At 36.6% G+C, this 16128-nt stretch overlaps 1 protein-coding gene across 1 annotated transcript in view; it reads right to left on the bottom strand.

The window, feature by feature from the left end:
* The window catches only part of OTOG (otogelin), a 107174-nt gene that overhangs the window by 40707 nt on the left and 50339 nt on the right, over positions 1 to 16128 (bottom strand). Inside the window, exons 25-33 of the mRNA XM_074918098.1 lie at positions 11932 to 12070; positions 11555 to 11689; positions 10349 to 10495; positions 9624 to 9743; positions 8678 to 8794; positions 7080 to 7236; positions 6018 to 6044; positions 3104 to 3271; positions 677 to 955 (exon numbers count right to left, since the gene is read on the bottom strand). Of these exons, the coding sequence (XP_074774199.1) occupies positions 677 to 955; positions 3104 to 3271; positions 6018 to 6044; positions 7080 to 7236; positions 8678 to 8794; positions 9624 to 9743; positions 10349 to 10495; positions 11555 to 11689; positions 11932 to 12070 (1289 nt within the window). The remainder of the gene's footprint in view (positions 1 to 676; positions 956 to 3103; positions 3272 to 6017; positions 6045 to 7079; positions 7237 to 8677; positions 8795 to 9623; positions 9744 to 10348; positions 10496 to 11554; positions 11690 to 11931; positions 12071 to 16128) is intronic.

The following is a 16128-nucleotide window of genomic DNA, read 5'->3' as shown; positions in this document are numbered from 1 at the left end:
ATCCCCAAGGAGAGGCATACATCTCCACCTAGATGATGCCTGAAACACCAGGGGATAACATCCCAAAAGGCACAGCCCCTGTCAGTGGATATACAGATAAAGGTCAAGATGTATTTCAGGGAAAACATGGGGTTTGAGAAGTGTAATCTACAGGCAATGTCCTTAGTACTGGATGGCATGAGTTCTGAAGAGGCCACAAAGCTTGCACCAAGAATGCACCTAACAGAAAACTCTCTCTTTGTGGCAAAGGGAAAGGAGGGGAAAATATCACCCACAGACCTTAGAAAAGAACTGAACGCATCTCTAAAAGCTATTCCCTTCATGAATTCACTGTTCATCAGCATGAATTTTCTACTTAAGAATTTCCTCACTGTCTACAAAGCAAGTATTGAGCAGAAGCTGTACACTAAGCTCTGTATTTCCAAACCCCACTGGCAAATAGACCAAAATTCTGTGTTAGGCTGCTTAATGGCTTTCGACTCATACTCACTACAAACCTCAGGGAAGAAGATTTTGAGCCTGTGTGCCACAGATTACCCACAGCTCCCAGCGATGTAGGGGAGAAGTAGGCAATCTCATCACCTCAGAAAATATCAGTACCATTTAGCAATGGTATTTTCATGTATTTTCACAGGGAGAAAACTGTTGTTCATAAAATACAGCTTTAATTACCTACCTACAAGTTTAAAAAGGGTTGACAGTCTGAACTCCTCTGAATGATGGTACTTCAAAAGCTCAACTGAAGAGGCTGAAATGTGGATGAAGTATCCTGGTTCTGCAAATGACTCAAAGGAACTGTATCCTGAAAGCCATGTATTCTTATGAATGACAAATGTAGATCTGTTGTGAAATGCTTCTCTCTTTTCCCATTTAGAAACAACAAGAGTATTATTGGAGGCCAAGTGAAGAAAATAGTTTGGTCTCTCAGCTGTTTCAAATGAAATCAAGTTGGAATCTGAAAAACACACATAGAACTAATTTACTTGCATATATATTTATAATAAACTAAACCCATTCTGATGTACCACTACCGATATTCATAGCAGGAGCAGTGAAAACTGACTTTGGCCCTATCACTGAAAATAGCCTGAATCTGGTAAGAAAATATACTATATATCCATTTTAGACTGCTAGATTCTGATGGATATTTAGTTTCCTAAATACCCTACAGATTTCAACAGGAATACAAGCAGATTAAGACATTTACCCACACCAGGATAAAGGAATATAGCCCCACAGTCAAGAAGAACTTCAGTTACAGCCTCCACTAAGCCATTTATTTAATAAAAATTTAAACTTCATCTAACTAGCTTTACAAGTAATGTTTGCCATCAGGAATTTATAGCTTAAGAGCTCAACCTTTCATTAAAAATAAATTACAAAATTGTATTCTGCATTCAGCTTACAGCTTTATGTCTTAATTTCCAAGCGGTCAGCCCTCTAGCCCTTCCCTTAAAAATGTTAACAGCAAAGTCTGTTTTCTGGCAAACGTACCCACATGATACCTTACCCTGAAAACAGTACTGCTGATTTCAAGCAAGCCTCTGTACAACTAATTGCAGAGTGGCAGATCTTGAGCCTATTATAGGCATCTGTCGCTCACAGAATTACTTCATTCTATTTTGCTCTGCTATTTGAAAACAGCCATTAAACTACTGTAAAATCAACTAACCCTCCAGGTCTGGGTAGCATTTCTTGAAAAAAAGAATGCATAGAAAAGAAATGATCTCCTTTAAACAGACAAGCTATCATATTCTGGTAAAACACTGCTGGAAGAACCACTTGTTTTCTGAGCATAAAAACTTGTATTAATCTGAAAACCATAGTGGCACTTATGAATATTTTATTAATTGTCTGCAGTAAGTAGATATTTGATAAGTAACAACAGTGTGATTTATAATACCTGACATATAGCCAGTCTGTACACCAATGCCCCAAACTTTCCACTGTCTATGATTTGTCTGAAACTGATGAAAACACATCAATTTTTCTGAGGCACCAGAGAACCACGAACACAGATATATAAATGAAGACACAGATATGAAAAATATCATATTGATTGTATAAACTCCTCCATGGCCAGACGATGAAATGCCATTTGCTTAAATTGGACCATAAGGCACAGATTCCATTTTCCAGGTTAAATTCTGAGTGAGAGATTTTTATATGGGAATAGAACAGGAGGATAGACCTTCCCTTTCCAAACCTAAATTGAACACAATGTTCAAGTGTCTCAAAACTATGACTAACAAAAGAGATCTGGCCCTGGATATTCTGTTACATGAGTTCTTGTGTCAGTTCTACAGACAGCAGTATTACTAATCAAATGCCTGCCATTTTTTCAACTGACCTATATCCCTTCTTTGATTACACAGACAGCCACCTTCAGGCTGTCCAAAGAGGTAAATCAGGGGGCTCTGGGCAGTAAAACTGTATTGAGTTGTATTCTAGTGGGCATTAAATGCTTGGTGGGCATAAAAACTGTGTATGCAGACACAACTGCAACAAAGAAATCAGTGTCACAAAGTGCTGAATATATTCTTGTAAGCTTTCTCTACCTGTCTGAATGTGTGCAAGACCTCTTTCATCTGCTGAATAAGCAACACATTCCTTCAGTGGAAACTTAAGTTAGGATCTGAAGGAGACAAATTTGCAGTATACACCCTTACACAGCTCAGGTTAGTGCCAATGGGCACCCCTGTACAAGTGGGCAGACAACGAATGATGGTGGAAAGCAGGTGAATTAGGGAGTACTTTTCTTGTATCATTTCTCTCCCATTCTTTCCCATGTCCCAGTCCTGCCAGAGGAAAGCTGGAGGGAGCAACACATTAACTGGAGCACTGGGCTACACCACTGGTTTGGTGCTTCTGAAGGTTGGGGCAGGGGGCTGTTGTTTTAATCTAAAACTATCTGTTTATAAAGCTACAATCATCTAAGTAAAACCAAACAAATGAAAATTTTGGCAGAAAAAATTAAGGTACACAATCAACTGACGGGTAAAGAAAGGATTTTTTGACCCAGGTGTATCCTTAAATGTAGGCTTATATTCAAGGGCAGAATTTGCTCTGCTTTATGTAAGCCTTTAGGTTACAGCAACTTTACCATGTGCTTTGGGTTTATAAAGTCCTGAAGTCAGCATAAAGCTCACTGCATGTCCAGGAACAATATCATCTTCTCTCACTGGGAAAACAACACCATCCACCAGTTTCACCGCCATTACAAATTCTCCATCCAAATAGCTGACCAGTTTGTAGGGGCCCTTTCCCAAAGCTGTTAAAGGGGAAAAAAGATTAAAAAATTAAAAAATCAGAATTACCTTTAATGTCAAATGTCAGAAATGCTTGAGCCCTGAATATTGTGATACAATACAACTTCACTCTGAAAACAGCTCTAGATACCATGTGCTAAACTATAATGACTACCAAAACAAAGTCAAACTTTTTTAGAAAAATACTTGTGCTGAAAACTGTCCAGAATACCCAGTTACAGTGTTCAAGATTAGCTTCTCCTTCTCCTCCCTCTCATTCACTTCGGTTTCATGGTCACTTTATTAAAGTTAGCTCACTCCTCCATTATTTGATTTAGAAGTAAACAGTGTTCTATGGACCACCCTGGGATCCCTCTAAATTGTTTATTTGTATGGTTGAACTGATTATACATTTCTTACTATTCTTTAAAACCTATTTTATTAGTGTGAGGCATTTTGCAGGGAACAGAAGTTTGTTGTCACCAAGTATCAAAGAACTTGAACAGTGTATACACAAATGTAACCACTGGGAAGTAAGACAGGAAGAAATCAGCATCATGAGCAAACAAATGGTCATATTTCACCTATGAGAAAAAAAGCCAAAAGCATGCAGTGATTTTACAAATCTTACAACGTCACACCTTCTCACTTTGTTCCAATTTCACTGCAGAAAAGTATTTTAAAGTTTATTTTAAAATGTTATTTGAAATTACTTTTGTAAACTTCTCTGCTAAAACCAGGCATTTTAGACCACATGTGAGCGATTCACCTCACTACCATTTTACCCACAGGCCAGGACACAGCTAGCATACATCTACAGTAGAAGAGTCCCAGAACTTCCCAGATGATAGTTGCAGCTAATACCATTGACCCTTAAAATCTATTCCAACAGGTTAAAAGTTTGGATGGCACTTTGCAGCCTACCCCCATATTCTCCCTAATCTTAAAATTTATTAAGTTTTGAAATTCTGAGGAGGCTGCATTGCAACCAGAGGTTTAGATTCTGAAGGCATGAATGGCCAGTTAGGACACAAGCCCATGCCTAAACATGTACAGTGACACCTGGTTACTTTCAGTGCAGGAGGTTCAAAAACATTTTAAAAATTACTTAAAACATATAATGTTCTGGAAATGTTATTATATGTTTAAGTCTCATATCTCAAGTCCATTCAAAACTTGAGAAACCACAGCTACCAGCTGAAAATGTCCCCTTACCAAAGACAAAAACCTTCTGTTCCTGCTTCCAGCAGGACTGCAACTCTTTCACTCTGGATTCATGACAAAGTTACATAGACTAAACCTCTCTATGCTCTAAGACAGTTTGTCTCGAAAACCAAGTAATTCTGGAGAATGCTACTATATTTGAGGTAGAAAAGAAAATATTGCAGCTTAGAGATTATTTTTTTCCTCATTGGCAGCTCTGAAACATCCTATGTTGAATACCGATGAGCTGGATTAGCAAACAGTAAGAAGCTAAGAAGTGAGAAGTATATGCTAACCATATTTATTACAAGCTGATCATATGCACAACTCTCCGCTATTTCAACTTATTTCTGTCAGTGACAATCCAGTAACAAGTAAAAGTAATAAAACACTTTAAAAGTATCTGTTATTCTCTAACATCACTACTACTGCAGATGTTTGAGGCACTGCACTTTCAATCCGTTACAACTGCACTAAGATTATCTAGTATCAGACTGTATTTCATTTATAAAGCAAAAGCAACCAAAAAGGAAATGCAATCACCTCTTATATTCAACTGGCCTTTATTTAAATTAAAGGCTTAAATAGTGATTTAGATAAAAACCCACCGCATTAGCAATTTGACCCTCTCAAAATCTTTTCAGCAGTCAGTATATCAGAAAATGTAAATTTCTTGGCTGTATTGCTTGGGCCTGGCACGTTGCACAAGTCTCTTCTAATTTAAACTCAGTCTCTCTCCGAGATCTTTCTGGGGTTGAGCTGCTACAATATGAAGTCTAACAGAAGACCAAAAGATATCACAAGCCATCTGCATAGACAGGCTTTTACATGAGCTTGATAAAGAGAGTTATAGAATAAATAGCAGGAGTCCTGACCGTTCCTCACATCAGGCTGCCTTGCAGGGCTTGTATGTATGTCATGTCTAACTATGCAGACACTCGCTATATAACTTTAAAATAGTCTGAATAGAGATTCCAGCATTAACACAGCAGTACAGCGTCCAGTGCACATGCAAGGTTTACTCCAGCACCTTGTGCAAGTTTTGCACATCTCTCTGAGAGCAAATCTAATGCAGCAGCAATGCTTCTTGCTCAGAAACTTAATGCTAGGTCAGAAATACCTAAACGGGGGAGTTATTCCCCATTTGGGCACAGAAAGTTGAAATATCTTCATAGCTAGCTCCCTCTGGAGGCTGCACAGTAGATCATGAATGGTTTAACAGACCCACTGGCACTCAGTTCTGAACTGCAGTATGCCTTAAGCAAGTAGTGCCACCAGTACTACTGGGTTGAACACTATTAATTACTTAATGATTTAATTGTTTAATCATGATCCATAAAATTAAAATGAATTAAACACATATTCTTGGGGGAGGCCCAGGAATAAAAAATACCATTAAATTAAAAGCCTTTGAAAAAGCAAAAGAAACCAGTAAAACAAAATCTTGGCTATTTAAATAATGTATCATTTGCAACCGTTTTCATTAACACAATAATTTTTATACTAAGACTTATATAAAGAAACCGAGGAGTCTATTGGCATTTTATCAGCTCCTTTAGGACTTACCTTTATTGAAATATTCACAATCATAAGCTAAAAAATAAAAAGAAATGCGGTTATAAGCATTCTGCAGATAAACAGGTTTTCTATTACCCTTTACGATTAAAGGGTAAACCAAATGCTTGGCCAAGTTTGATCATACACAAACATTTATTAAACAATTATTGCCAAATATTTACTTTACTGCTTTAAATAAAGTACAAATAATTTAAACTACACCGATTTAAGTAAAATGTTTTTGAGCAGGAAACACTAAGTTTACATGCCTACTGCTGTCTTTTTGTGACCTCTAGTGGTTAAGACTAAGCTTTGCTGTTTTTCCATACTCACATTAAAGCACATGTACCATTTCTATCAAAAATGAGTAGTAACCCTCTCACTCTATGACAAATTTCCTGGTGACTTTGAGCAAGCAGCATACTCTTTCTGTGCAACTGTTAAGTCAGAAAAATGCTTGTTTTCTTCCATTCTTTCTATCTTGCACTTTTTTTATCATGTCTTTGGGGAAATGACTCTTGTTAAGGCATTTGCACTAGGTGCCATAGAAAAAGGCTTCAGGTTTTTTTTTACAACTTCTAAGCACTGTTGAATAGGGATATGAAGGTAGTGACAAAGTCTTGCTTGAAAACCTACTTGTTTTTCTTCAGAAGATCTTTATATTTCACACTTGCTCTGGGGCAGCAGTCAAGCAGCTATGTTTCCTAGACCCTGTTAAGAACTGAAGTCCTCCCGCAGATGGAAATTACTTGAGCTGTTCACTTTACAACTTTAGTTTGAGGGATGCATGCCATATCCCAAGATAGACTTCCCACGACTTCTCCTTTCACATCATTGGACAAGGCATTAAAAATTGAGGAGTACTACCCACAAATATGGAAAGCAGCAAATAATCCAGCTAGATCAAAATGAACACAGAGGACAGTGAAAGTCACCCACTCATCTTCCTACCAGTGTGGCTTCGTGTTCAATTCATGGCCCCAGGCAACTTAATGCGACTGATATTTCAGGTCTGTGTCTCATGAGTGCCAGCAGCAGCAGCCACTGGCAATGCTAGTCATGTAAACTTACGACACACTCTAGGAGACCTCCAGTCTACAGCAACTCCATGCTGGCAGCACTGATGGGCATATGCTGATACACTCGTACAGAAACACTCACAGTCACCTCCTTGGTTACAACCACATGTATCTGTCAAGCAGTTTGAGTAAAACCAGGTGACGTCAATCTGGAAATACAAATACCATTTATCAGAAATATTCATATAGACACTCGCAAATTTAAGATATAAGACTTTGAAGTATTAAAGATTCTAATTTAAATGTCTCCTGAAACACAAGAAAAACAGTTTATTAGAATACATCATAAAAACTTGTACAGTACTCAGTAACACAATTAAATCAATGACCCATTAAGAACGTGCGCACCAAGATGTTGAAGTGAGCTTGTGTTTTCCATGGCTTTGTAATATGTTTTTCCATGGGTTTGTAATACTTAAACTATAATAAACTACAAAGAAGCTTATTTCATGAGAGAAACCCTCTCTGAACTGATCACAACTCAATAAATCTCAGAAGTGTTGAGAAAGGTAGAGATACAGAAAATGTAAGAAATAATAAAGTAGATGGAAAACTTTTCATGAGTGGATCATTCTCTTCATATTATTAGACAATTTAACAAGCAAATTTGTGATTTTTCACTTACATTATTGTTAAGTCTTAAGTGACAACATTTCAAAGAGACTTTTCAATGCTAATTTGCTTATCGAATTTTTATATATCCTATATGGATTTACACTTGAGTAACACACACTTAAGAAGAACCCCATCACTACCTATGTTATACAGGGGACTAAGCCCACGTTAAATTAATACAACTTTAACATAAGCTTTCTCCTTTCTTCCAAAATAATATACAAAGCAACCCTGCAAGATTCCTGGTTATCTTTCATACAAAAACTCCTTTCTCACTAGGAACCCTTCTGACACTTACACTCTTTAAGCCATGCATGCAGTCTCAATGCCTGAACATCTTGGGATGTGTCATTTTCTATATAAAACCTAGCTCTGGAAATCATTCCCTCCTCATTCTCCAACTGAACCTGAGACTGTTGACTGTCAAAACATGCTGTATGGCTCATTTATTTCCTTAGGTGGTTGCCTGAGTGAGGAGATACATGCTTTTGTTTCTAGGAATGAGTTCTTCCCATCTGATACTGCCTAGAAGAAACTGACAATTTATTTAAAACATGCCTGAAAAATGTGCATGCTATGTAATATCTTTGAGAAAATAAAGCGAGTGGCTATGCTTATGTAAATAGTGCTTGGGATGAAACAAAAGATAACACAAATTTGGTATAATTTTGTCTGCATTAATTGCAGAAGGGACTAATAGGACTACCCATATTGCTAAAATTGGTGCCAAAGTTGCTTACTGTCTAGGTCAGCTAAGTGCACATAGTCCTTATAACAGATCTAGTTAAACATTCATGTTTTAGAATCAGAACAAGTATGGGTTAAGACTTTCGTTGCACTCCCTTGTGCTACAGTAGTCAAAGTTACTATGTTAGGGATGACAAAATGAAGATTTCAAGTGATGCACATAGAAGAGTAGTTTCTCTCTAGTGATACGTTCACTTTCACATCTTTCTATACGTGACCACAACTCACCACTGGATGGCAAGCTTCAAATGCTTCACTTAACAGTATTCCACATTCCTTCTTGGCAAATGGCTCTCTAAGGGGATTCAGACTGCACGGATTTTGAATGTCAGAGCTGTCAACACACTTAACCAGAAAGCAAAATCAAGGTGAGAAACTTGTTTCATAACCACTTTGTGTTTGAACTTGCAAAGCATTTTTTTTTTTTTTTTAAAAAGAGATGTAAAACACAAACCAAACTCATCATTTATGAAACTAAGATGTGGAATTAAAAGGGGATGATAATCTGCGGAGAAATACATAATCTGAAGAAATGTATAATTTGTCTGACAGCAGCAGAAAAACATATATGTACATTTAAGTCTAAACAGAGCTGCCATGCAGTCCCAATCTGCAGTCCTTACACTAGAATAGTGTAGCTTATGTAAATAACAAAGTTCACTTGGATGACACACATTAGAAGTGTCAAAAATCAGATCTTTTTACCTAACTGCTAGGAAGGAACATATCTATGAACACCACCAGAAACATGACATTAACAAAATTCAATATTTAACTTTACAGCATATGAAAAGAGTATTTTTTCTTTCCATTGCTACAGTTTCATAGTTAAATATTTACCAGCTATGAAAGATCAGCTAAACTGACAACACAGTCTAAAGTCAACCCACAATTCTTCCATTACGTAAAAAAAAATTACTACTTTCCTGTTCAATGTCTTCAAAAACAACTGTAGATTCAGAATATTCTAAAGCATCTTCCTCTATACTATAGTGCTTTGTAGAAAAAACAGTGATTATTTTCTTCTCCTTAATGGATTACGGTATCTGCAAGAATGCCGGATATTGCCATTTCTGCTCTATTGCTACTTCAGGAATGATTTCCTGATTCCATTCTAGAGAATTATATGATGTAACAGCAGAAATCTAGAAAACACATTCTTCTCACTATGTACCTCTACAGCTGTCCAACTGTTTCCAAACTCTTGCGAGTTTGTTAACTCAAAATTATCTGGAGTCCTCAACTCGTTTACTGTCTTCAAATCAAAATTTCCACATAATCCAGTCAATTTACCCTGAAAAAAAAAAAAGAGAGAGAGAACGCGCGAGCTATTTCCATGTGATAGAAAACACTACTAGCCAGTACCATTTTTGAAACTTGCTTCTTAAGTCTTCCTGTCTTCAGTTGCTTACTTATAAATTTGTCAAAATTTCATCCTTTTCAGCTACATTTCAGCCAAAACAGTTCAGCTTTTTGTAATAACAAAGCTATAGAAAATATTTTGACAACATCAATCTTATTCCCTCTCAACTAAGTATCTCCAAGCCTTTGAAAAAGAAACTAATCTTTTGTTCAGAGAAGTGACCTGTTTGCTAGCTATGTGCTTTTTGTATGCTTCAGCAAAATAACACCTACTCCAGTCATACAAGGAACGAGCACTGAAGAAGAATGTTGCCTTAAAGGCATTTGTTTCTGTCTTTACAGAATTAAAATAAGGTAAATGAGAATATTTTAATTGACAAGTTTGTTGAACGCTTCTCTCCTTGACTCTGCCTCTGAGTTCCTACACGATTTCTGACATGTTGTCTATTGTCTGAATAATGACAACACGTCTTACTTAAATAAGCCTTACATAAATACCTCAAAAAAATGACAATAAGAGTGTTGACTTCCACTTACCTGCCACTGATGACCCATCTGTACATGAACTGTTGTTCTCTGATCCCAAAGAATAGTGATGTGCTCATCAGGAAAATGAACAATGGTGAAAAATCCAGCTTTCCACAACTGTATTTTCTGTAGTTCATCCATGTAACTAGATAAGCTCTGTTCAAAATAAAACAAGGCAGCTTATACTGTAAGTAATTTCTTCACAAAATGTTCACTTGACAGAAAATGAAACACCTAAATAAAATGAATGACACAGTTCGGACGGGAAGTCCAAAATCTGACAGAAGGCCACATAGAGATAAATGCTTAAACAAGAGTCTGGATTTGGATTGTGAACTATGTTGTATTTTTATGATTTTTCTATTTTAAAAGTTGATTTTATATCAAACTTAGAGGATGGATAACAGCAACTGGAGTCAAGATTAAAATGTTAATGGTTCCTCTGTGAGGTAAAAAAAAATTAGTCTTAAGGTTCCTGGTTATGATTTTCACTGTGTTATATATCATTGCATTTGAAAGGTCTTAGCCATGTGTTTTTTTTCATTACGGATAGGTATAGACACACACGGAGCATCTTCTTGAGATAAGGAATTGTCTAAATATGTCCAGACTGCCCTCTTATATACATAAAGCATTCTTCTCTCCATCCAGTAACAATCAGATTCCAAATTATTTGTAGCATGGACTAAGAGACACAACTTCCTCTGTATAGTCAGTCTATAAACTGTAAATATACTAAATACTTATACTAAAGTTACTAAAAATACTAAATATTTAGGGCAACAGAGTTTGCAGTTTGGCCAGAAAACATTAAATTCAGGCTGTGGAGGATATAACAAGGACAGTAATTTATTTTTTACAACGATATAGGAATATTCCTCCTATACATTCCAGACCAGACTAAACTCTTGGCTCTAGTGGAATTAATAGCAAAACTCCCACTGACTTCACAATATCTATATTTTTTCCTAAGACACTAGAAGAAATTAAGTCTAAACAAAAGAATCACAATCATCTCTTCTCACATTTCTGTGAAACAGACAAGATTTTGTTTAAGGTTTCTATTGAACAATCCAGATGTGATCAGCATCCATGGTAAAAATATTTATGCCTCTGCTACTTAAGTGGCACAATAAATTTTTGCTTACAAAAGGAAAAAACTCTCAGAGAAGTACATATGCTACCTTTTGATTAGTGTTAAAGACTGAAACTTACTGGATTTCCAGTTTCATCATCAAATATTAAAAATGATTTTCCAATATTAATGAAAATGTTTTTTCTGCAAATGATTCCAGTATTAAAGCAGTTAATATTTTCTATAATAACAGAAAAACTGGTTGAAGAAGTACCCTGAAGAAAAAAAAAAAAGAAATGGACACTTTAAAATATACTACCATAAATATGTATATTGTAACATAGTTCAATTAGCAGAAAACTATGTTATTTATGATTCAAAATCCAAGCAACATCACATCTTAAAAAACAGTACATAGGACTCAATAAAACATACAGATCGGAAATAAGTAGAAGAGTAATTTTGAACAGGTACTTTTAAAATCCAGTTTTAGAGAAGCTTTACAAAAGAGTCTCACCTTAACTAGGTAAACCTTACAAGTTCCAACAAAGTCAAATGTTAGTCCATCAAACGTTCTGTAATGCCGATCCCCATACGCAGTACACATTGATGGGCAGGGATGGAAGGTGCACTGAAATGATCCATGCTGGCAAATGCTGCAAAACGTATGACCAATAATGGTAATATCAATTGTAACCACAGACAAACGATTACAGCTATTGCACTGAGAAGCAAAAAACCAAGAGTCATGCAAGTATGATGACCATGGACAGAAGCATTTTGAAATGTTAACTAGAAGCAGCATATATAAATTGATTTTCTGGGGGAAAAAAAAGTACGTATTGAACTCATACAGTCTGTGTTAGTTTCTTTTAGAATGTATAGGTTCCAGAATATATAGACACTGAAAGGGCATTTCTTTTGTTGAAACAAGAAAACAAAATAAGCCATCTGAAAGTAATACAATTTATTCTCTAGTTACTCAGATCAATAATGCTCCACCAAGGTTTCTTTTTCAGCTTCTCACACATTTGTTTCTATGCAAGCTGAATCTTAGCATCAACAAGCAATGTGTCCTATTACTACAGTCTTTATTCACTCTCCGCTTGAATGAGAATTTCACAGAAGTGCAAAAGGAAAAATTTCAGTAGCACTATTTTGGTGCCTAAATTCCTTAAAAGAACCATGGTTTGAGTTGTTGGACTTTTTTTCTTTTCAGATGGATATTATCATGCCCTAACCCTAGCCTAACAGTTCAAGGGCTTCTGGAATAGTTCAAGTTCTGTCTATGGCCACCTTAAGCATAAAAAAGCTCTCACACATACACTAAGTGACTGTTCAGACCTTTCTGAATTACCTTTGCTTTGTAACTGCCTAACAGCGAGGTTCTGTAGCACTGGATACTATGTCTATGCATCACCCTGTTGCAATCTAAGTAATATTCTCAGAAATTAAGTAAGATTTACAAATAATGGCTAGAACTTAATTTCCTGTAACCACAAGTCATTTTAAAAATGTTATTGCTTATGCTTCTAAATCACCTGGACACAAAAAAATTCCCTTGATAAAGACAGCAGAGCTGGTGCCCTGGTATAGTTTTACTACAGGTATATTTTACCAATATAGGTTAAATTAAATAAAGCATGTGATGTAATTTTGGCACTTATCTAAGTTTATTTTCAAAAATATTGGATTTTTAATTTTCTGATTAAATGAGCGCTTCACATTTTAAAACTAAAATATTAACCTGATTTATGGAAATACTTGATAAATCACTGATGTTTGGCATCTCATGTACTGAAGCACCAAGAGGTATGAAGCTTTTTGTCAGTATAACTTTTCCTTTTCTTTCCATATTGCTAAAATATATGACAGGGTCAGAACATGGCTGTTTTCAAAAGAGCAGCAATTATCTAGAAAATCTAGCCAGTTCCAATTACTAGTAGCATCATGTTGCCTTCTGTTCTCTTACCATGCAACTTGCACCAACCTGGAGTAATTTTCCATATTTTCCAGGACTCTGCTTATCCCATCATTGATTTGGACCACTGCTTGTGCTTTGTATAACTACATATATAAACACACTAAGCACATGACTAAAATAAGTAAAAAGTATGAAATATGAAGTGTCTGCTGTACCTAAGCACAAGGAGATAGATGGCAGTAGGACTCGCCCAGCAAACTCTAGTCACCTCAAATACGATACGTAAGGCAGGACCCTCATCAAGCCAACGGAGAGAGAGGCAAATAGAAGAAATCATATTTGGACTGAAAGAATAAGTGCTGCTTCTCATGGTCTCTGTGAGATATTAGGTTTCAGTTTTACTCTCGGCCTATTCAAATCCTCCTCCACATGCTGATCTGTTAAAGGCTTGTGAAGAAACGTTTCTTAACATGTAAAGAGTAGGGAGCTCCTTTGCATACTTTCTTTTTCAGGAGTCTTAACACATTTACAGTCAGAAGGAAGGCTTTAAGAGGTACACAATTTCTTCAAAGTCCTTCGCACCAGTCTTGTTTCAGACTAAGTAAACTAACATTTAGTTATCAGAATCCAGAGAGTCCTAGTTGGAAAAGCAAACTACTCGCATCTTCCAAACTTCAATCAGCTTTTCAAAAAAAGTATTTCCAATAAGTAATTGTTTAAGAACACAGAAGGCCCAATTCAGCAGCTCAGAGACTAACCAGCATTTGCTCAACGCTCTCAAGGTATGACAGCAAACCAGAATAGCTAACTGCACCACCCACCTTACCTTGCCAGTTAGTGTAGTAACCTTTTGTGTTTAATCTCACCAGCACATAACAAATTCAGTCAGCTGCACTGAAAACCAAACTTGGGAAACCTAGAACCGCAGTTCAGCCAGACCCCAGGTCTTGGGTTGAAAGTTTGTGGCACTCCACTGGTAGTTTTGCCCATTTAAGAAATTATTTTATTTGCCATTTTACTGTTCAATAGACAAATCAAATTTATAGTTATGTTGCTAATACTAGATCAGATATGAATAAGATTATAAGATGATATTTAACATCGATGATGATATTTAATATAATCTTATCAAGATAAGATAAGATTATATTTAGTATCAACACAAACTACTTCTGTACACTAAAAAACACTGAAGTCATTATAACTGCTGAGTGCCTAAGTGGGTTTGTTTGCATGGGAGTATTCTCATACTTTGCACGAGCAAAAATGCACTTTTCCCTTGGTGTATCAAATACACCCCTGCATACACACACAGCAGTCTCAAAGGCTTTATACACTTTGTATCAAGCAGAGCTTGTTGTAGACTTCCCATCTTTCAGTGGACAACTGATTGCCTAAATTCATTATCACTTAACCTGTCTTTGCTTCTGGATGTGGAAGACTAGAAAAGCCATGACAACTTTAAGGGTTTGTACATAAATTAATGGGCGTGGCCTCAGTAAAAAAAGAGAAGGCTAAATATCCAGTCTTTCTGCCTGCACTGCTGCTGCCTTTGGTGAAGTCTCATACAGATTAAATGGGATATAATAGTTCTTTCTAATGCAAGCAATCCCACGCCAGGTCCAAATGGAGAGGCCTTTGGAAATAAGGGGGTGAATAACCGGGGTCGCTTTACCTGCCTGCCCAGTGGAGATGGCTTGTAAGTCGCTTCACCAGTCGACCAAAGGGCTACAAATATCTTCTAGAGCAGATACTGAGGACCTGACGAGAGGCAGAGGTAGGCAGTCAGCACAAGGCTGGAGGGGGCAATGACATCCAGACAAGGCAGTGATTAGTGCTGACTGGACAAGCCTTCACTGTTCTACATTATACTGAGCTGTGCAGGCCAGGAACAGTAGTTTACCAGGTGACACCAGTTAAATGTTCCTGGTAAGCTAAAAGACAGGGACAAAAGGAAGGAATTGCTCTGCTGAGAAGCTGAAGGCTACACCACTACCATAGTATCTTGCTGTTTGGCAGTACAGCTGATTTTTCTGAGGCTCTGGTATGACAAGGAGTGCTGCTAAACACCAACTTGCAACATTCAACAGTCGTCAGAAAACAGGCAGGGACCATCATGAAACAAGTTTGTTTCAGGATCATGTAGATGTGGTATATTTTCACATCTAAGCTCTTATGAAGCTTATTGAAATGGTAGTGAACCATGTTCTACTGAGTGGTCAAGGAAACTTTGTGGAGTAACATAGCTACAGGGTATGTGCTGCATTTACAACACTGAATAGTAAAAGGAGTAGGTTTCTGCATGCATTTGAGTGATCCTATCAACCCTTGTCCATTGGAACACTTCCTTTAAAAGCCAACTGCTCCATCAGTTATCCACACACACAAAACTGGCAACTAATTTATCGGTTACTATGCTCAGTACACGATGTTGCTCAATGCCCTCCTTAAGTTATCACTGTAGTGGGAGTATAACTTATGGCCACAGGGTTACATTTTGGGTCCTTAGACTGCTCAGATTCAATGCTAAATGTTAAAAGAAGTAAAAAGATTTAACAAATGTCATTCAGGTGTAATATTTTTGAAGGATTTTACCAGCACTTTCAGAACACTGGTTAAGGAATATTAAATTAGATTAGATTTTGATAATAATAAAAAAATTTCTAAATCAAGCTTTTTTAAAAAGAAATCCCAAATAGCTATTATTTTGTATGTACATGTTCCTTGAAACAACAAACCTTTAAAAAAAGTCACTTTAATAGCTCTTCAAACAAATGTAAACAGCTAGGG

The sequence above is a fragment of the Athene noctua genome, chromosome 14 (assembly GCF_965140245.1).
Source record: "Athene noctua chromosome 14, bAthNoc1.hap1.1, whole genome shotgun sequence".
Taxonomy (NCBI): Eukaryota; Metazoa; Chordata; class Aves; order Strigiformes; family Strigidae; genus Athene; species Athene noctua.
This window is presented reverse-complemented; position numbering and strand designations above follow the sequence as displayed.